Source organism: Adiantum capillus-veneris, chromosome 8 (genome assembly GCF_014529385.1).
Source record: "Adiantum capillus-veneris isolate H3 chromosome 8, ASM1452938v2, whole genome shotgun sequence".
Lineage (NCBI taxonomy): Eukaryota > Viridiplantae > Streptophyta > Polypodiopsida > Polypodiales > Pteridaceae > Adiantum > Adiantum capillus-veneris.
Window position 1 is genome coordinate 25186439 of NC_140938.1, and position 22580 is coordinate 25209018.

Below are 22580 nucleotides of genomic sequence, written 5' to 3' on the forward strand. Positions count from 1 at the left end.
AACTTCGTCTTCTGCTTCTGCTAGGGTTTAGGCCCCTCGGCCAAGATTTGCAGGTTGGCTAGGGTGCCCAACCTAGTCGGTCTTCAGTAGCTTGACACGTCAGCGGTTTGTGGCATCCCCCCTTCTTGAAAAAGAGTAATCGTCCGCGATTACCTCTACAAAACAACTCAAGTTAGCTCAAAAAATATTGGAGGGTCATTAAGTTTTTCATATCGGAGTTCTTTATAGTCCGGTGTAGAAAAATTAGCCATCACATGTCACAAACTGCTGACATGTCAAGCCATTGAAGACCCCACGGGTTGGGGTTTCTCAGACCCAACCCTAGCCTACCTGCAGAGCCCGGACCAAGGGGCCTAAACTCTAAGAGAAGAAGTGGCAGAAGAATCAGAAGCAGCAGGAGAAGAAGTTCTTACCAACTTACATTCCTCACCAAGTGGGCCAAGCATCTAAAAGAGTCCCAGTTATATAGTTGTCCTGACTTATCGGACTCCGTTCGATGGGGCCTAAGTACCAAAAATTAACGCAAAGACACACACACAGACACACAGTCTCTTGCGTGAAGACAACATGGCACTCTGTATGGATTGCCTCGCGAATTGCACTGACATGCCACGTGGCGCTGTACGGGTTTCCACGTGCTGGGCTACTAGTTGCAAACATGGAAGAGTGTAAGGATTTTCCATGTTCTACGCTAGTTGTTCGACACCAGATGCTTTTAGAACTTGATTCTTTTCATGTACTGCTTTTAGATAGGCCGAGGGCCTTTAAATATGTGGCAAGGGCTAATTACCTGGCACTCTTCCGAGTGAAGGTGCAGACAGTTTTACGCTGCTGTTGTACTAAGTTCAAGCATATAAAGAAATACCAAAAGGGGCGCCGACGTTTGGGGCCAATGCTCTCTTGGGGTGGAACTTCACTACTCCCTGTCTCGTGTGCCATGCACTTTGTCTATTCAATCTGTTCTTTTTCATTGGCACGTGGTGCCCGTCCCATTACAGTGGTATCAGAGCTTCAAGCATGTGCTTTTTTGAAAGCATACTGGCCCTTCAAGAGCAGGCAAAGCAAGACGGCGCTTCCAAAATTTATGTTAAAGACGGCCCCGGACTTAGTAGCCACTCCCACCCTTAATCCATCGCGCATCCCACGGGCTCCCGTCTTCATTGCTCTGTCTTAAGGGGCATAAGCCATGAAGAACCCACGGTAGTTTTCGTACGTCGAACGGAACCTCTCGTTCCGTCCGGCCGGACCCGTCCCGTCCCGTTCGTTCCGTCCGGTGACTTTTTTCGGCAGTTTATGACCGTTGGCAGCTTTTTGACCGTTTTGCAACGTCCAGTTTGAAGGCCTTTTGGAACCGTTTGCGGGCAGTTTTGAAGCCAAATGCCATGCTTATTGCCCATGGGCCATTGGCACATTGCCATGCTTATTGCCCAAGGGCCAATGCCCATTGCTCAAATGTCAAGCCTCACATGCTCTTCCTCTCCTATTTAAGCAACCCTTTCCCTTTGTTATACAACACAACCTACAACTACAAGCTACAAGCTTTAGCCCTAAGCCTCTCAATGCTCTACCCTCTCATCTCCATGTGCTTCCATTGAAGCTTCAAGCTCTCAAGCTCTCGAGTCTCCATTGGGTCTACCATCTCTCTCCTTCAAGCTCCCTTGGGTGACACCGTGACGGGTCTCTCCTTCAAGCTTCCTTGGGTCTCTCTCTCTCTCTCTCTCTCTCTCTCTCTCTCTCTCTCTCTCTCTAATCTATTGATACATCATACATCATACTAGTAGCTACTAGCTACATACTACATAATGCCGCCTCCTCTTCATGAAGCCTTTGAGAAGCATTGCCGCTATTTTGAGCGGGTGGGGGGCAAGCAAAACTCTTGCAAGTGGTGGTGCAAATATTGCCCAAAAGCTATGACCTCTTCCGTCACCCGTCTCATCATCCACTTGACAAAGATGGGAGGACAAGCGGGGCCATGTCCTAATATCCCCGAAGATATCCTTGCGGAATGCAAGAGAAAGTATCTTCCATTGAAGACACGCAAGGGTAGAGTCACCTCGGATGAGTTCGTGTCGCCGGATGTTGATAGCTCCGATTCGGAGGAAGAGGCCTCTCCAACTATGTCCATGGCTACCGGTGCCACCGCGGCCTCATGTGATGGTAGTGCCTCCTCCAAGAAGTCCAAGAAGTCCAAGGGGTCTTCAAGTGATGGTGGCCGGCCTCCGAAGATGGCAAAGCAAACTTCTCTTGCGAAATCGGTGGGTGGATGCTCCGGCCCCTTGTCTTTCCTCAAGGAGAGACAAAGAATCGCGGAAATAGAGATTGCCCGCACGGTGATTGAATGCAATCTCTCCTTCAACATTCTTCGGTTGGAGCGATGGAAGAGGATGATCATAGCAATTGCGGCCGTTGGTCCATGCGAAGGGTGGACGGGTGTGTCATACCATGACATGAGAACAAAGAAGCTTGATGAAGAGAGGGCAAGGATTGACAAGTCACTTGAGCCCGTACGTGCGGGTTGGGCAAAGTATGGATGCTCTATCCTCTCCGACGGATGGAGCGACCGCAAGAAGAGGGGCATCATCAACATTCTTGTTTCTTGTCCTCTTGGCACGTACTTCTTACGGGCGGTGGATGCGGGTTCGAGAGGGAAGAAAGTGACCGGGGCATTCATTTGGAAGCACATCCGCCAAGCCATTCTTGAGGTAAAACCGTAAATCGAGCCTTTATGTCTTGTGCAATTGCCAATGAGTCCTATATTTTAATTTTTAAGTTTTAACTCTTCTTGTCACAAATGCCTCTTGTGTAGGTTGGTGCGGAGCATGTCGTGCAAGTGATTACCGACAATGCTTCAAATTGCAAGGCAATGAGTAAGAGGCTAGAGAAGGAATTTCCATCCATAGTATGGACTCCATGTGCCTCTCATTGCCTTGACCTTCTCTTTGAAGACATAGGGGAGCTAGGTTGGGTGAAAGATATCCTCAACCAAGCACTCTCCATCATCAATTTCATCAACGGCAAAGTGAGGGTGCTTGCCATTTACCGCACCTACTCCGACCTTGAGTTGAAGAAGCCATCGGCCACTCGCTTTGCCGCCATGTGGCTACTTCTAGAGCGGCTCTATGATGTGCAAAACAAAATACAAAAGACCATGGTCTCCGATGAGTTTAAGGAGTGGATGAATGGAGAGTCCGCCGCTTCCCAACAAGATGCAAAAGCCATCCAACGGCTTTGCTTGCGGGAGGAGTTTTGGCAAGAAATTAAGGGTCTTGTCGTTGCGATCTTGCCCTTGTACAAGGCTCTCCAGATGACCGACATGGAAGGGGCAACTATTGGGCTTCTATGGCACTTCATGGAGGAAGCTTACAAGGAGATTTGAGAAGTCTACAATCCTAGATGGGGCTCCCGATGGAACACGGTATAACTACATATTTATTATTACATATGTCATTCTCTATATATTTAAATTCTACATGCTTGTTTCTCTACTTAGTACGTTTCCTCTCTCTTCTTGTAGTGATTACCTCGAGGACTCTCCCAAGAGAGACGACATTCTCCTCCTAATCACAAAGCGGTGGGATTGGATGAAGAGACCTATCCATTACTTTGCGGCTATCTTGCATCCGGCTTACAAGAAGCCCGAACTCTTTGCAAATCAAGAGCTTATTGAGGAGCGCAACAATTACCTCTTTAAGGTGCTAAAAGAAGAGGACATTGGAGCATTTCTCCAAGAGGTAATCAACTATAGCGACCAACGAGGCACCGCATTTACTTCCAACTTGTGTTGGAAGCGGCAATCCTTGGTGAAGCCTTTATTTTGGTGGGAGAGCTTTGGCTATCAATTGCCTACTCTCAAACGACTTGCTTTGAGGGTTCTTGGCCAAGTAAGCGACAAGCCTCAACCTTTTACATTTTATGCTTAATCTCTTCAACTATAGTCTCTTATAGGTTATGCCTCTCTTGATGTGTTTTAGGATTGCTCATCGGGAGCATGTGAGCGTAATTGGTCCGCATACTCCCTCATCCACACCAAAATCCGAAACAAGCTCTCAACGAAGCAATTAGAGCGACTTATCTATTGTCGCTCCAATTTACGCATGTTGCGCTCTATGCATGAGATGCCTATGGCTCGACAGGTATAAATTATAAATTATAATCACTACTCACTCCATTTTCTATACTCTAGAGTCTAGTCTTTAATTAGTTTGAATATACTAATTATGTTTTCATTGTCCAATGTTGTAAATGTCAAATAGGTCAACGTGGATGAGCTCACACTTACGATTGACACTCTAAAGAGTGTCAATAAAGAGCAAGACCCTGAGGAGCAAATGATTTTTCATGAGCTCTACTTGGAGCTTGAGGAGATTGATCGCCGGGTTTCTCGCACACGATCACGCAAGAAGGTCGTCATCCATGGAGTTACATCGGCTACAGAGGCAAAGGTGCCAGGGCTACAAGAGGTAGAGGCAAAGCATCAACAACACCCACGGAGGCTCCTAGGACCTATGTGCGGCGAGGCTCCGGAAGCGGCTCTTGTGCGGCGGCCATCACTTCCGAGGATAGAGAGCCTCGAGAGCCAGAGTATGATGATGAAGGCAACCTCATTAGTGATGGAGATTATGAGCCGTCATCCTTCGACTCTTGTGAGGAAGAGGATGATGTTGATGAGCAAGGCTCAGAAGAGGAAGATGAGGAAGATGATGAGAGCACTAGTGACTAGTGACTTTACTATTTAGTCTCTCTATTATGGTGTGCCACTTTTTGAGTACTTTGTAGCCCTCGCCACTTGGTCCCCCCACTTTTTTGTATCCCTTGCCACTTTTTGAGTACTTTGTAGCCCTTGCCACTTGGTCTCTACTTATCAAATTTCAATGATCATTTTGGTTTATGTAATGCTCATTCTCTTTAGTCTTTGAGTCTTGACTCTTTACATTGTACTATGTACTATGTAGTATTGTAACTACTAACTTGTAATCTATACAAATGTCAAGTTTCTATAAATAAGTATTAAGGCCTAAGCCTTAGGCCCTTAGACTTTAGAATTATTTGTTTTTTTAAATTTGAACGTACATAACGTCATCGTACATCATAATTTTTTTTAGTTCGTTTAGTACCGCACATCATCGTACGCGTACAAAACGTACGGGACCATACGAGACTACTATGGAAGAACCCAAGAGCACTTGCAAAAGAAGGAGGAGTTCAACTCAACGAACCCTACGCATTGACGCGACCAGATTTGATTCCGACAATTTTGAAAAATTAAGCTTCTGGCGGGTGTCGGGGGGGACCCTCAAATGCTTGCCACGGAAACCCTAGCAGATTACAACTTGAAATTTCTCGACATCTCTTAGCAAGTGTCTCCTCTCAAACTGACAACCTTGGAGGCCGAGTGTGATTGCTATATCTTGGGACTACCATCAGTATCCTTTCAACTCTTTTCCTCTCTCTTGGGACATCTCCCCAATTTGAGCTTTGTGAGTAGAGGATATGCATAGCCCTTGAGGCTGTGTTTTCAACTTAAACAAGGATCTTCACGTTTGGTAGCATTCTCAAAAACCTTTAACCTTGATACTTGTTTATTAATAGTAAAGAATTTCCCACATTGTTATTTTGTATATATGTTCCCATCAAGCCATTATGATGGGTTGTTTGCTCATTGTCGCCCGTCTAAAACTGTCCGAACAACTTATTCTAACTGATCAACTGCCCTATGGGATTTAGCTCACAAAAGGCACCGTCTATGATCCCACCCACCTATGGACCGTGAGACTTGGAGATTGGCATCAATGAAAAACAAAGGATATAAAATCAATCTTTCACTAGAGCTTAAGAAGTTGCTTACTCATATGTGTTGTCCACTAGAAGCCATGCTCCTGCCTTGGAGCATAATGCAGATATTCTCTGCATGTTCAAGCAAAAAAACAAAAACATAAAGCAAGACCACCGATGAAGGCAAGATTCCATTGTACACATTAACAGAAAAACGAAGCTAAAGGTAAAACCGCCCACAATATCAAACCTACAAAAAAGGACCCTTTAACACAAACCCTTACTTGTAGGAGATGTTGTGGAATATACGTGCCAGATGGGTTGCCTGGATTAACAACAGTAACAACCTTAGGAGTGCCCTTGTTGTCTTCTGGAGCAAGAATAGTCTCAAGCCAGTCTACAAAAAAACAAAAACAGAAAGTTTAGACAACTAGCGTGCTGGATGTTGAACAAAATAACAGTATTTGGTACCACCAACCTAATTCATAGAGGAATAACAAACTTGATCAACATACTTACTTTTACCTTTCAAAATTTAGGGTGCAATTTGATTCATAGACTCATACATCATCCACCCTAGCCCTCTCTCTCTCTCTCTCTCTCTCTCTCTCTCTCTCTCTCTCTCTCTCTCTCTCTCTCTCTCTCCACAGCACACACTCCACACACCACCATCCATTTCACACATGAGCTAGCCTCTCTTTACTCGGCCGAGGTCGAGCATGGCCTATGCCTCCTCCACCCATCCACACCACTCTCAGTTCTCACATCACATATCTCTTCCGTTCTCCACACTTCAGCTATTAGCTCCTTTCCACACACCACTCACACAGGACGCACTCCCCCCCCCGGGACTATGCCTCAGAACCGCTGGTATGATGATGAGTGCAGAGAGCTATACCGACGCCTCCGCACACAGCGAGCCTTAGGAGAGATCACAGAGAGAGAGGCCAGACGGCATATGAAGACGCTGACACGCCAAAAGCGGCGAGCATTCGAAGAGGCACAGGAGCTTGAGCTATACCGCCTATTCATGAGCATGGATAGCGCGACAGCATGGCGCACCCTGCGCGAGCCACGTCCGACTACAGCTATTGAGGATCCACAGATATGGCATGATTATGCAGAGCGACTTTACGAGGTGCCAGGACAGCCTCCTATCCCACAGCCACACGAGCCACGCCCCACGTGCTCCTCCTCCTTTACAGCACAGATGGTAGAGAGGGCCATACGCCGCATGTAGCACAGACGATCAGCTGACCATACTGGATTACAGAGTGAGCACATCATTTATGCGGCCTCCACTATAGCCCCGTTGATTGCACATGTCTTCAACCGGGCTATAGGGGAGGGCTTCCCAGAGGAGTGGACATAGCACACCATAGTGCCTATCCACAAATCTGGCGACACCCTGGATCCAGGGAACTACAGGACTATCATGATTGGCCACACGATGGCCAAGCTATATGGAGCAGTACTTGAGGCACAGCTCAGCTGCTACGCAGAGATCGAGGGTTTACGAGCTCCAGGCCAGGCAGGTTTCAGACGAGCTTTCTCCACCACTGATCACATCTTCGTTCTGCGCTGCCTCATTGATGGGGCAAAGGCGCGGAAGAAGAGGCTTTACTGCTGCTTTGTGGATTTCCGCAAGGCCTTTGACACAGTCCCACGCGAGAGACTCTTCCAGCGCCTTCACAGCATTGGGGTACCAACAGAGATGATTTGGGCCATATATGCTCTCTACGAGAAGGTGACGGGTCGAGTTCGTTGCCCAGGCGGTTTTTCAGAGACCATTGCTAGCACCATTGGTGTTAAGCAAGGTTGCCCACTCTCCCCGACACTCTTTGGGCTCTACATCGACGAGATCTCCGACTACATACTGCGAGCAGGGGGAGAGGGGAGCGACTTGGCAGGTACTCCGGTCCACATCATGTTATATGCTGATGATATTGTGTTGATTTCAAAGTCACTCGAGGGCTTGCAACGCCATCTTGAGGCCTTGGACGAATTCAGCACACACAGGGGGTTGACTGTGAACCTTGGGAAAACCAAGGTTATGATCTTTCACACATCCAGTGCAGTGAGGAGCGCTGCCACCTTCACAGCAGCAGGAGGAAAGGTTGATGTGGTCACCTCCTATGTTTACCTTGGCATCACATTCACCAGCCTACCAGGACCCTTCACTATGAGGCAGGCTGCTGCTGACAGGCTCACCCGAGGATATGCAGCTCTGGCCATGCTAGAGCGGAGATGCCACCAGGCACACTTTCAGGAACCCCGCACGAAGGGGTGGCTTTTCGACACCTTAGTCACCCCGGCCTTGATGTACTCGGCGGCAGTATGGGCACCAGGATTGACAGCTGACCAGTGGACACAGCTTGAGAGGCCACAGGTATGTATGATCTCACGCTTGCTCCGCAGCAAGAAGACAGTGCCACATGACATTATTAGAGCCGAGCTCGCCACACCACCCATGGTGGTAGAGGCACTATTCCAGACAGTGTGCTTCATCCAGAGGATGAGAGAGCTACCTCCTGAAAGACTTACTCGTAGAGCATTTGAGGCAGCTATACAGCTATCAGAGAGTGGGCATGAGAGAGCATGGTACTCACAGGTCAGAGCATGGTTTGAGGGACACCGTCTTGACATGGAGAGCCTACCACCATTCCAGTACGACCCCCACTCACCATATGTTCACCTCTCTCGCAGTGAGAGGAACTTGGTACTGAGACAGGATCTGTGGCAGCTATACACTAGGAGAGTCTGGGAGTCACCTGGCTTGGGGACGAGGATGTCAGATTACAGAGACCAGTTTCTCACCATATTGTCCGGGGGGTTCATACAGAGACCACGCTACATGGACACATATATGCCACATAGCTCACGGGTGGCGATTGGTCAGCTGAGAGTGGCTTCACACAGGTTAGAGATTGAGATCGGGAGACATACTGGTGTTCCCAGGGAGGAGCGCGTCTGCAGAGCCTGCACAGAGGAGGTGGAGAGTGAGGAGCACTTTGTATGTAGATGCAGAGCATACACTGAGATCAGAGGCAGGTATGAGGCCCTATTCAGAGGACAGCCCACTCTCCGAGAGATCATGGACTCTCGAGATCAGAGACAGCTCGGACGGTTCTTACTAGAGATACAGAGCCATCGGGACACACTACTACAGCCACACACAGCTACACAGACAGAGGGGAGACAGTCGCAGCTCACAGACTTCTTTCAGAGGATTACCGCCCCTCCCCCACCAGACACTCAGAGGGGAGTGACACTCCCACAGGCGGAGGTGAGCCGAGCTAGACGACGACCACGAGTCACAGGCTACAGGGGCGCGAGCTCCCACCACCGACAGATCGAGGAGATCCGAGCCCGGGAGCGCCGTGCCACTGAGGAGCGAGTGGCCCGGATGAGGGCCGACCCGACAGCTTTCATCCGGGCAGCCTTGGCACCAGACCCGCCCATGTACCACATCTTACATCCCCCCATTAGTACAGGATGGGGCTAGATAGCTTGATGCATTCTCATGATTGTACTACCTTGAGCATATAGACATGCATATACCCCTAGAGATAGAGCTCCATCCCTCCTCAGATACCCCACTACCTACACTCAGTTCAGTTTTGTATCAGTTTTTGTTTCATTTGTCTTTCCGATAGACGGATGACATACACACCATGTACATTTGATTTGTCTCATAGGTCGATTTCGGCCTGACATAGACGTTAAAAATCTTTCTTTCTTTCTTTCTTTCTCTCTCTCTCTCTCTCTCTCTCTCTCTCTCTCTCTCTCTCTCTCTCTCTCTCTCTCTCTCTCTCTCTCTCTCTCTCTCTCTCTCTCTCTCTCTCTCTCTCTCTCTCTCTCTCTCTCTCTCTCTCTCTCAATCAAGCAGCGTGGGACTGTAGCAACAAGCAGCACGCTAGGCCTGTGGGGCAGCAAGCAGCGTGGGACTGTAGCAGCAAGCAGCGCGCTGGGCCTGTGGGGCAGCAAGCAGCGCGAGACTGAAAATCAGTAAATCCAGCCTTGAATCTATTGCTACTGAGCTGTCATCACTCATCAGGTCTCTCTCTCTCTCTCTCTCTCTCTCTCTCTCTCTCTCTCTCTCTCTCTCTCTCTCTCTCTCTCATCACGCCATCTCTCTCTCTCTTTACCATGCTTTCGTTTAGGGTTCGCTGCTGTATTTTAGGGTTCGCGACCTGTTTTTAGGGCTCGCGACCTGTATTTTAGGGTTCGCGATTTTTTTTATTTTTTTAATTTTTTTGGGGGGGTTGGACAGATCTGCGTTTTAGGGTTTGCTGCATTTTCTGCACTTTAGAAACATCAATCTCTCTCTCTCTCTCTCTCTCTCTCTCTCTCTCTCTCTCTCTCTCTCTCTCTCATGTCATCCCCAACCTCACCTATGGCAACAAGCAAACTCAAATATATGCTTCACTCCAAACGAATTTCCATCATTGAATTGGAAATGAAAGCATGGAGAAAAGAGATGGAAGATTGGAGGAACGCGAAGACCGTTTTCCTCCGAGAAAATGAAGAAAAGGAGAAGAGGTGGAAGGACGAGAAGGATCATCTTCTCAACAAGATCGCCACGTTGGAGAATAGCATTTTGGACCTCCACAAAGAAGTGTTGGAAACACGGTCAAAAAATGGGCTTGAAGAGGGGGAATTTCAGCCCTCTTTGAGGGAAGAAATTGACAACATCAATGAGGAGAAGAAGTCATGGGCCGCGGTCATATCCGAAACGCAAAAGAAAGTAGAGGAGGCCGAAAAATGGATTGAGGTTGCCAAGAAAGGGAAAGGTAAGGAAGCTCCTTGTACACCCACTCTTATCAACATGACCCTCGAAGAGGAACAAAGAAGGAGGGTGCGGGCTCTACATGTGAGGGTAACCGGCCTCAAGGACATAAACAATGTGGAAAAAGAGGTCACAAGCCTCACATCAATGATGGGGGTGGAGAAGCCTTCACACACAAAGGCATGGAGAGTGGGCAAGAAGAGTGAGGGCCCCGGAGAATCTTCAAAGGAAAGAGCTCTCATACTACGCTTCCCTTCATTGGAAGAGAAGAAGGAATTCTTGAGGAAGAGACCTACTCTCAAGAAGACAGGTATTTTCTTAGGCGATGACCTCACTCTCTCACAACTTGCGCATATGAGAGAAGTAATGCCCGAGATTCAAGCGGCAAGGGAGAAGGGGAAGATGGCCTTTTACAGAGATGGTCGGGTGGTGATTGTAGAGCGGCGCTCTACATGACGGTGCGAGACCTATGGGACCACATTGAGGATGGCGACTTGGAATTGTAATGGGTCTATGAGGTTGGATGTTGGTGCCTTTGAGGACAGTTTCAGAGACAAGGACATTGTTTTCTTTTCAGAGACTCACCAGGCCCCTGGCCAACTGTTGCCACATGTGGTGGGATACAAATGGGAGACAGCCCACAGAACAGTCACGAGATCTGAGCATGGGAGTAGAGGTTCAGGAGGAGTAGCGGTGTTGTTTAGGGAGGAGCTACAGCCACTACTACATATTGTACGGAGAGATGATCAGGCTAGATACATGTGGGTGAGGCTGAGAGCTGACACAGGTCGATTTCTATATATTGCTATATGTTACTTCCCCCCCAGTACGTCAGTATATGCTGTATCCAGAGGGCAGTCGCCTTTCTCAATTCTAGATGATGATATATGGGAGTTTTCTAGGGATGGTGATATCATCCTCCTAGGAGACTTCAATGCTCGAACGGGCAACTATCAGACAGTCTTCTACGACACTTCAGATGAGATGCTTAGAGAGTTGGATGTGGGTGAGCTGGGGTTTGACAGATGCTCACATGACAGAGAGCAGACTGAGTATGGGAGATACCTCACGGAGATGACGACTACACATGGGCTAGCCATACTTAATGGCTTACAGTGGTTTCCTGGAGCAGCAGGCTTCACATGCTTTCCACACAGACATGGGGCCAGTACAGTGGACTATGTTATGACACAGCCGAGCTTTATTCCTTGTATTCAGGATTTCACAGTGGGAGCCAGACCAGTGGGCGTAGCAGTGGATCATGCTCTCTTGACACTGTCCGTATCTTTTCAGTTTAGTACAGCCCAGAAATCAGGAGGCAGGTCACACACCCGTTATACATTTACACGAGAGACTGACTCAGTTTATACAGAGGCGATCTGGGATCGTCTATGCACAGTTGCTCCAGGCCTCTCAGTAGAGGAGTGCACTACTTTACTGACTGAGACACTACATGATGCAGCATCAGAGGCATACCCACACACTCAACCGGATCGGAGGCGACATTCTGGGAGCATGCCCCAGAATAGTTGGTATGATGAGGAGTGCAGAGAGATGAGAGCCCAGCTTCAGAGGGATCTTCATTTAGGAGTCATCACCTACAGACAGTCGCGGATTGCTTTCCGGCGCCTTGTGCGAAAGAAGAAACGAGCTTACCTGGCCCAGATGGAGCGAGACTTGTATCAGTTGTTCTTGAGTAGAGACTCAGGCGAGGCATGGCGACTCTTCCATGAGCACTCCCCTCCCCCAGTGATTACTTCTCCTGATGTGTGGGGCCAGTATGCGACATCGTTATATACGGTTCCTGGGCAGGATCCCCTTCCAGATCCTACAGAGCCATGTCCACCTAGGAGCACCTTCTTTACCACTGAGATGGTAAAGAGAGCCATTGACAAGATGAGGACCAGGAGGGCTTACGATCATGACGGTCTAGTAGCAGAGCACTTTATACATGCTAGGGATATGCTGATGGAGGTTCTTGCAGTGTTGTTCAATCGTGCCATGTGTGAGGGATTACCTGAGACTTGGAGGTTGTCTACTATTGTGCCTATATTCAAGGCAGGTGATCCTACAAAGCCTGGAAATTACCGCACTATTATGGTTGGACACACACTGGCACGATTGTATGCATCCATTATTGAGCAGCAGTTGAGTAACTGGGCAGAGGGTGAGGGTGTACGGGCAAAGGGACAGGCAGGTTTCAGGAGGGGTTTCTCCACTCTTTGACCATATTCTGACACTCAGAGCTATCATTGAGGAGGGCAGGTCACATGGGAGACGGATTTATTGTAGCTTTGTGGATTTCCGCAAAGCATTTGACATGGTACCGAGAGCTCGACTGATGCGCAGACTGCTGGAGATGGGGGTGCCCACAGTGTTGATTTGGGGGATTATGGCTTTATACAGATCAGTGATGGGACATGTACGCACCCCAGAGGGGATATCTGACTTAGTTCACTCCACTATCGGGGTGAAACAGGGTTGCCCATTGTCTCCTACTCTATTTGGTATGTATGTTGATGAGGTGTCTGATTACATTGACAGAGAGGGTGATAGAGGTGCCCAGCTGGCAGGGACATGGATCCCATTGTTGTTATATGCTGATGATATTGTCTTGATCTCTGACTCACCAGAGGGTATGCAGCGACAGTTGGATGCATTACACAGTTTTGCAGAGGATAGTGGATTGTCTGTAAACCTTGGTAAAACCAAGGTCATGGTGTTTAACACCACACCGCAGTGGATCAGGAGATCGGCACCGACCTTCACGTATGGTCAAGAGATTGTGGAGTATACAGATGCATACACTTACCTTGGGATAGTCTTCACTGGGCCGAGGTTTTCTTTGGGGAGAGCAGCAGAGACTAGACTGACCAAAGCTTATGCGGCCTTGGGAGGCCTGGAGAGGATGTGTTCGCAGGTTCAGTTCCAGGAACCTCGGACAAAGTTATGGCTCTTTGATACTTTAGTAGCCTCAGCTATGATGTATGGGGTACAGGTATGGGGACCTTCTGTAGGCCAGGATGGTTGGAGACGTATGGAGAGGCCCTTGGTATCTATGATCTCCCGATTGATTAGAGCCAAGGCCTCCGTACCTCACGCGATCATTCGAGCAGAGCTAGCTGCCCCCCCCATGGAGATTGAGGCGCTTACCAGATCAGTGTCCTTTGTGCACAGCCTATGGGATACTACTAGAGACAGATATGCTAGACTGGCCCTTGAGTCTTCCAGACAGTTAGCTCTACAGGGGGACACTTCATGCTGGTATGCACAGATGACTTCATGGTTTCAGACGCATGGCTTCACCATGGACAGGTTGCCCCCTTTCCAGTATTCTCTTCAGGCACCCTCGCTGTCTCTTACACGGGTGGAGATCACTAGACTCATTCGTCAGGACCTGATCCAGCTCGACACCAGGAGGACATGGATAGAGCCGCCTCAGGAGTTGAGCACGAAGATGGCTTTCTATAGAGAGCATCTTCTCCACCTCACAGGAGATGGGTTTGTGATTCGACCCAGCTACATGGACACACATATGTCTCATGGTTTGCGTTGTGCCATTGGTCAGATACGCACATCCTCACATCAGCTCGAGATTGAGACTGGTAGATTCAGAGGGATACCAGCAGACAGCAGGATATGCCGATTATGCCAGAGAGAGCCAGAGACAGAGTTGCACTACATATGTCATTGCACAATGTTCTATGAGATACGGGGGCGTTTCCACTGCTTATTCAGAGAGGGTTTTGGTCCTCTATCTAGGGTCATGAGTTATGAGGATCAGAGATGTCTTGGACTATATCTACTTGAGTTACACAGGTATAGAGACACTTTACTGGGGAGAGCTAGAGAGAGGCAGTCCCAGAGACACATTACAGATTTCTTTTCACTAGATATGGGACAGCCAGAGGAGCAGCCACCACTGCAGAGCTCGTCCCACACTCATTCGACCACTACCGGCACTCTCATCGACCAAGCATTGGAGCTACAGAGATACAGACGACCGCGACTGAGGAGAGGAGCTACACAGCATCGACGGAGACTACAACAGAAGATTCGAGCCATACTCTCTCGACATCCAGAGTGCAGATGAGGATGGATCCTCACCATTTCTTCCATCTTTGTTTCACACACTGTTACATCCAGTTTACCGGGTACCTATTGTATCAGCTGCTACACCCACGTAGTTTTAGATTGTAGTAGTAGTAGTAGTATTTTGTTCCACTTCTAGTTCTTTTCTAGTTCTTTTGTACCCAGACATGGTATTAGATTCACTATTTTGTAACTGATTGGTCTCATAGGTCATTTTGGCCTTTTGAAGACGTTAATATAACATTTCATCTCTCTCTCTCTCTCTCTCTCTCTCTCTCTCTCTCTCTCTCTCTCTCTCTCTCTCTCTCTCTCTCTCTCTCTCTCTCTCTCTCTCTCTCTCTCTCTCTCTCTCTCTCTCTCTCTCTCTCAATCAAGCAGCGTGGGACTGTAGCAACAGGCAGCGCGCTGGGCCTGTGGGGCAGCAAGCAGCGTGGGACTGTAGCAGCAAGCAGCGCGCTGGGCCTGTGGGGCAGCAAGCAGCGCGAAAGTGTAACAGCAGCCCAGTCTCGTTCGGCCCACCTGTGCACGCCCTGCACGTGCTGACATGCTCCAGCCCTGCACGTCTTCACCTGCAAGCTCTGAACGTGACCTGTCTTGCACACACTGTGCGTGATTTCCTCGCAGGAGTACCCCTCAGCGTGGTGGTTTTGCCTCTGCGCAGTCAGCTCCCCGCAGGTACATACATCACACACACACACACACACACACACACACACACACCCTTTTCAACCCGCAGGTACATACACCCGGCAAAGCTCAAAAAATTCGAGGAATTTCCACAGGAATTCCCACAGTCTCGGGTTTTGCCGAATTTTCCGAACTTTCGAATTTTCAAAAACCGGCATTTTTCAGAACTGCAGGGATCAAGGAATCTGGAAACTGCAGAATTCACAGAAATTGCACATTGACACGTACGGAAAGCAAATATATGCCATGTAGGCTGAATGTGGAAACAAATGTAGCATAATGCGGTGCGTATAGGTCGCTCTCTCCTCTCTCTTAGAAAGTGAATCAAATAACTGAAACAAATAAGGCAGGAAAGATGGCGGTGCACTACATGGTCACAAGCAAGAGGATGATAGCCATTGAAAGGGAGTTGAGAGAATGCAAAGCCCACATGGATGAGTGGAAGAAAGAGAAGAATTTAATTCTTGAATGGAAAAAGAGGGAGGAACAGGCGAGGGAACTAGAACGCAAGGAGTTCCGGGATGAAATTCAAGCTTTAAAAGGTAGCATCTCAGCCCTTAGGAAGGAACTCGACGAAACCAAAGAGGGAGGACGCCTTGAAGATGGAGAAATTCAGCCATCAATGATCGATGAGCTGAATAGTATACGAGCACAAGTCAAAGAAATAAAGGAGGAAGGAGAAAAGAAGACCTCATGGGTGGAGGTTCTCTCCAAAACACAAAAGAAGATGGATGAGGCTGAAAAATGGATTGAAGTTGTCAAGTAGGGAAAGGGCAAGGAAATCCCGGCTACACCTGACATCATCAACAAGACACTTGAAGAGGAACAACGAAGAAGGGTACGCGCTCTACACGTGAGAGTGACCGGCCTAAAAGATTCAGATAAGGTGGACCAAGAGGTGAAGAGCCTCATGTCCATGATGGGGGTGGAGAAGCCCTCGCACACACAAGCTTGGAGAGTGGGCAAGAAGAGTGAAGGTAATGGGGAAAGTTCAAAAGGACGGGCTCTCATTTTGCGCTTTCCCTCCATGGAAGAAAAGAAAGACTTTTTAAAGAAGAGGCCAACCCTCAAGAAAACAGGTATCTTTTTAGGAGATGATCTTATGCTCTCACAGCTTGCACATATGAGAGAGGTCATGCCAGAGATTCTAGCAGCAAGGGAGAAGGGAAAGTTAGCTTTCTACAGAAATGGAGGAGTAGTGATTACAGATCACCGCTCTACATGACGGTGCGAGACCTATGGGACCACTCTCAGGACGGCGGTTTGGAACTGTAATGGTTCGTATAGACTTGATGTGGGGGCCTTTGAGGATAGCTTCAGAGACAGAGACATTGTTTTCTACTCAGAGACTCATCAGGCTCCAAGACAGTTGATGCCGCACATATCAGGATACAGATGGGAGACCGCTTGCCGGACAAACACCAGATCTGCGCATGGGACTAGAGGATCAGGAGGTGTAGCAATTCTTTTCAGAGAGGAGCTCCAACCACTATTGCACATAGTTCGGAGAGATGATCAGGCCAGATACTTGTTGGTGAGGCTGAGGGCAGAGACTGGACGTTTCTTGTACATCGCCATATGCTATTTTCCTCCCAGCACTTCAGTATATGCTTCACCCAGAGGATAGTCTCCTTACTTTGTACTTGATGATGATATCTGGGAGTTCTCCAGAGATGGAGACATCATACTCCTGGGGGATTTCAATGCCCGTACAGGCAGCTCACAGACGGTCTTCTATGACACCTCAGAGGAGATGCTTAGAGAGCTAGAGCCAGAGGAGATGGGAATTGAGAGATGCTCACACGACACAGAGCATACAGAGTATGGGAGATACCTAAGGGAGATGACGACTACTCACAGTTTAGCCATACTGAATGGCTTACCGACTTTCCCATTGTCTACAGGTTTTACTTGTTTTCCACACAGGCATGGGTCCAGCACTGTAGACTATGCTCTGACACATCCGAGCTTTATCTCTCACATTCAGGATTTCACAGTGGGGCCCAGGCCTGTAGGGATAGCAGTAGATCATGCACTTTTGACATTATCAATCTCCTTTGAGTTCAGTACATCTCAGGCCTCACGGGGTGGTAGATATCCACGCTATACTTTTACACCAGAGACTGACTCAGTCTATGCAGAGGAGATACGTAGGCTTTTATGCACATCAGAGCCAGTATACACAGTGGAGGAGATCACATCTATGCTTACAGTGACATTACATGGGGCAGCGACAGAGGCATACCCACACACTCAGCCTGGTCAGAGACGTCGTTCTGGGCACATGCCTCAGAGCAGCTAGTATGATGAGGAGTATCGACAGAGTAGAGCTCAGATACAGCGCGAGCTTACATTGGGAGTGATCACCTATAGACAGTCTCGTATTGCTACACGACAACTAGTGCGACGGAAGAAGCGAGCTTTCTTGGTCCAGATGGAGCAAGATTTATATCAGCTCTTCCTTGGTAGAGATTCAGGAGAGGCTTGGCGTCTATTCCATGAGCAGTCTCCCCCACCAGTGATTACTTCTACAGAGCTATGGGGGCAGTATGCAGCATCTTTATACACTGTACCTAGACAACCACCACTACCAGATCCACCACAGCCATGTCCGGCTACGAGCACCTTCTTTACCACTGAGATGGTAAAGGAGGCCATTGACAGGATGAAGACCAGACGGGCACAGGATCATGAGGGTTTGGTAGCAGAGCACATTATACATGCTGGGGATTTGTTGGCAGAGATGCTTGCACGGTTATTCAACCGTGTCATGTGTGAGGGCTTCCCTGAGTCTTGGAGATTATCTACTATTGTACCTATCTTCAAGACAGGAGACCCCACAGTGCCGGGGAATTACCGTACTATCATGGTAGGACACACATTGGCACGTTTATATGCATCCATCCTTGAGCATAGGCTGAGCAGTTGGGCAGAGATTATGGGCATACGGGCACCTGGGCAGGCTGGTTTCAGGAGGGGTTTCTCCACACTAGATCATGTCTTTACACTCAGAGCTATCATTGAGGAGGGTCGAGCACATGGTAGACGGATATACTGCAGCTTTGTGGATTTCCGCAAAGCTTTTGACACAGTACCGAGGGCCAGATTGATGCGCCGACTTATAGAATTGGGGGTACCCACAGAGCTGATATGGAGGATTATGGCATTGTACAGTTCAGTGATGGGCCATGTACGCACATCAGAGGAGATATCTGACATGGTTCACTCCACTTTCAGAGTGAAACAGGGATGCCCATTGTCCTCTACTTTATTTGGTATGTATGTTGATGAGGTCTCTGATTATATTGACAGAGGAGGAGACAGAGGTGCTCAGCTTGCTGGGACATGGATCCCTCTTTTATTATATGCTGACGATATCGTGTTGATATCAGACTCACCGGAGGGTATGCAGAGACATTTGGATGCATTACATAGTTTTGCAGAGGATAGTGGGTTGTCAGTCAACCTTGGTAAAACCAAGGTCATGGTATTTAATACCATGCCACAGTGGGTTAGGAGATCAGCACCTACTTTCACATACGGGCACGACAATATGGAGTACACTGATGCATACACATATCTTGGGGTGGTCTTTTGTGGACTGAGGTTCACACTGAAAGTGGCAGCAGACACTAGATTGACTCTCGTGCCTATGCAGCCCTAGGCGGTTTAGAGAGGATTTGTTCGCAGGTTCAGTTCCAGGAACCTCGAACAAAGCTATGGCTTTTCGACACTCTGGTCGCTTCAGTTATGCACTACGGGGTTCAGATTTGGGGGCCGTCTGTTGACAGTGCTGGATGGAGTAATATGGAGAGACCCTTGATATCTATGATTTCTAGGCTGATTAGAGCCAAGGCCTCAGTCCCACATGACATCATACGAGCGGAGTTGGCTGCCCCACCTATGGAGGTTGAGTCTCTCACAAGATCAGTATCATTTGTACACAGCTTATGGGACACCACCAGGGACAGGTATGCCATGCTTGCTCTTGAGTCATCTAGACAGCTGGCATCACAGGGAGATACATCATGTTGGTATGCACAGATGAGCTCATGGTTTCAGAGGCACGGTTTCAGCATGGACAGGTTGCCTCCTTTCCAGTATTCTCTTGATGCACCATTTTTGGCTCTTACACGGATGGAGACTACTAGACTCATTGGGCAGGATCTTATCCAGCTTGATAGCAAGAGGACATGGATAGAGCCAGCACGGGAGTTGGGTACGAAGAAGGTTTTCTATAGAGACCATCTTCTCCAACTCACGACAGACGGTTTTGTCACACGGCCCAGTTACATGGACACACATCTATCTCATGGGTTACGATGTGCTATAGGCCAGATTCGCACATCTTCACACCAGCTTGGGATTGAGACAGGTAGATTCAGAAGCATACCAGCAGACAGTAGAATATGTCAGTTATGCCATGCAGAGCCAGAGACAGAGTTTCATTACATATGTCGCTGCACAGTCTACTATGAGATACGGGGACGCTTTCATTGTTTATTCAGAGATGGTTTTGACTCGCTAGATAGAGTCGTGAGATATCAGGATCAAAGATGTCTCGGATTATTCCTACTTGAGATACAGAGACATAGAGACGCTCTATTGAGTGGGCAAAGACAGAGACAGTCCCAGAGACGCATCTCAGATTTCTTCAGTCTGAGTACCACAGAGGCAGAGGGGACACCACCATCACAGAGCTCGGTTCCCACCCATACACACACCAGCGGTACTCTCATTGATCGAGCTATAGAGTTAGGGAGATCGAGACAACCGCGACTGATGGGGAGGGGAGCCACGCAGCACCGACGGAGATTGCAGCAGAGGATCCACAGGATTCTAGCACGACACCCAGAGTGTCGATCAGGATAGGCTTCATACTACTGTTATATTGTATCATGGTGACATTTATCCCCACTTTGTACCTTTATGGCATGATACCATTGATCAACCTACCAGCCACCCATAGGAGTCGGTAGCACTCCTTATCAGTTTCCTTGTTTTTAGTTTTCTTTGTTTGTACCCAGACTTGGTACTAGACTCATCATTGTAATCAGTTGGTCTCATAGGTCATTTTGGCCTTTTGTAGACGTTAATATATCATTTCATTTCATTTCTCTCTCTCTCTCTCTCTCTCTCTCTCTCTCTCTCTCTCTCTCTCTCTCTCTCTCTCTCTCTCTCTCTCTCTCTCTCTCTCTCTCTCTAACCGGCCCGCCCTAGCGGTAGACTTTGGCTTTCACCCTAAACTTTACTTTAGACTTTAGGACATAGAGAAACTTTGCAAATAAAACATGTAACTGGAATTAACACTTCAAACACACACGGCTTGGAAGCTATAGCGCTCCAAGCAAACGCCGAGAACCTGTTGGCCCCAAAGACTGGTGCCCCTTTCGATATTTCTTTATTCTTATCAAAAAGGGAATAAAACCTGTGATTTCCTACGAGCTGTCCCGCATAATCCGGGCTGAAAAAGACCTGTTTTGGCACAATTTCGACAGCATGATTGTATAGCAACTTCACAGACAAAATCCCCACGAATGGATGACTTTCCCGGCCCATACGGACACTTTGAAAAACCTAGCGAGAATCTGCAGCACGCTGAATTCCCTGTTTTCTGCTCTGAAATCGCGCCAGATCACCTATTTATCGATCCCCTCGCTTCCCTGAATCTCCTAGGGGTATAAGGGACCGATTAGGGCCCAAACCCTAAACCTGCAAATTTACACAGCAGGCTGTAATATCCTGTTTTGGTCTCCGTTTCGCGAGCGGAACACATCCGTAGCGAGCCCTCGTACCCCCGCACCTATTGGGCTACTAGCCCTCTGAATTGGAAGAGATTTCTCGCAAGAAATCTCTCCGAATTCACTTGTACCTACGGGGGGATTAGCAATTAGCTAATCCAGTACCTGGGCAAGAGGCTCTTGCCTCGACATATGCGCATGAACCCACATAACTGTACATACAAATGAGTAGCCTTCGAGGGGGGCATCACGATTCTGTATTCAAGAGGGGAGAGAGGTGCGCGAGAGCGGAATCGTCACGCTACATAGTGCAAGGGAGAAGGCAAGCTTTCCATTAAAACTTCATCACCTGCACCAACTACTCACACACACTCTGTAGGTCACAATGAGAGAGAGAGGTAGCCCCAAACTACCCCAAGAAGATGCTCAATTATTCAACTCACCTTCATGCCCAACATAGAAATAGTGGGGTGTGAGCTTGAGCTCTGTATATACTATAGTGTTTTTATCATAAACATTTGTAAGTGAGTTGTTTTTTATAAAAACATATTACAAAAAATGTGGATGTGGAAACGCATTATTGGGCCATTTGTATTATTATGTCCATTATTCATTTATAATATGAATTCAAAATAACATATGGTGTAACTTACTTAGGACTTTGATATATTCAAAATAGATTGAAGATTCCACAAGAGGTAAGTGGAGCATAGTCAAGGACAACCATGATTTCAAGGGAGAGGTAACATCATCAATTAATGCTTTCTATGATTTTCAAAAGCTATTCAAGAGAATTATGATCTCTACATCAAACTCATTAGCTTCTGCAAGCTGACTATGATCCAACCATTGTATCGCCTCCTTCACACCATCCTCAATCTTTTTATGGTCGGCAGCGTCCAACTTACCTGCAATTTTCTCCTCCTTGATTGTATTCCTCATGTTGTATGCATAATTCTCCAAAAATTCTTTGACTCCAAATTCTTTTGTGCTTAGCAAACCCTTGTCATTTGTGATGAATGAATCTCTTGTGACCTCATTGAACTCCCCATCTAATCAAATTGCGCCCAGCTCTATGCTGCCCACATATTCCATCACGTGCTACCAAATTCGTCCTTGACAAGCTCCACCACTTCAGCCTCCTCACTGCTTGAAGCTTTTCTGTGCTCTATGGAGCTAAATCAAGTATTAATTTCCTGCATGGAAGACCGTAATCTAAGATCGATGTGAACCTTCGCTAGCGTAGAGGGTGCTACCGAGCAAGAAAGCAAGTCGGTACGGCCAAAGCTCTGATACCAGTTGTAGAGCTTGGCGCGGAAGCGAACGGAGTCCCAGATGGACATAGCTAACGAGAGAAGAGAGCAGACAAGAGAGGAGAGGAGAGGGAGAAGAACACACACAAAAAATTGACAATGTAAAGAGTTTACAATTAAACTTTGATGAGCCTTATAAAGGCTTTACAAAGAGGTTTACACATAGAAGGCCACCCAAGTTGGGCT

The 22580-nt window shown here is 47.9% G+C and overlaps 2 protein-coding genes and 1 pseudogene across 2 annotated transcripts in view; 2 read left to right on the forward strand and 1 right to left on the reverse strand.

The window, feature by feature from the left end:
• Window positions 1-22580, reverse strand: part of LOC147451819 (Pyridoxal phosphate (PLP)-dependent transferases superfamily protein) — a 213511-nt gene that overhangs the window by 82940 nt on the left and 107991 nt on the right. Inside the window, exons 6-7 of the mRNA XM_086517685.1 lie at window positions 6057-6169; window positions 5846-5904 (exon numbers count right to left, since the gene is read on the reverse strand). Of these exons, the coding sequence (XP_086373811.1) occupies window positions 5846-5904; window positions 6057-6169 (172 nt within the window). The remainder of the gene's footprint in view (window positions 1-5845; window positions 5905-6056; window positions 6170-22580) is intronic.
• On the forward strand, window positions 1117-2736 carry LOC147451820 (uncharacterized). Its single transcript, XM_086518835.1, has one exon. It carries the CDS (start codon window positions 1803-1805, stop codon window positions 2712-2714), a length of 912 nt encoding a protein of 303 aa, XP_086374961.1. The 5' UTR covers window positions 1117-1802; the 3' UTR covers window positions 2715-2736.
• LOC147451821 (uncharacterized) lies at window positions 3582-4996 on the forward strand (annotated as a pseudogene).

Excerpts from the sequence above, each read along its gene's own strand:
- LOC147451820 (XM_086518835.1), top strand. The coding sequence starts at position 1,803 with ATGCCGCCTCCTCTTCATGAAGCCTTTGAGAAGCATTGCCGCTATTTT.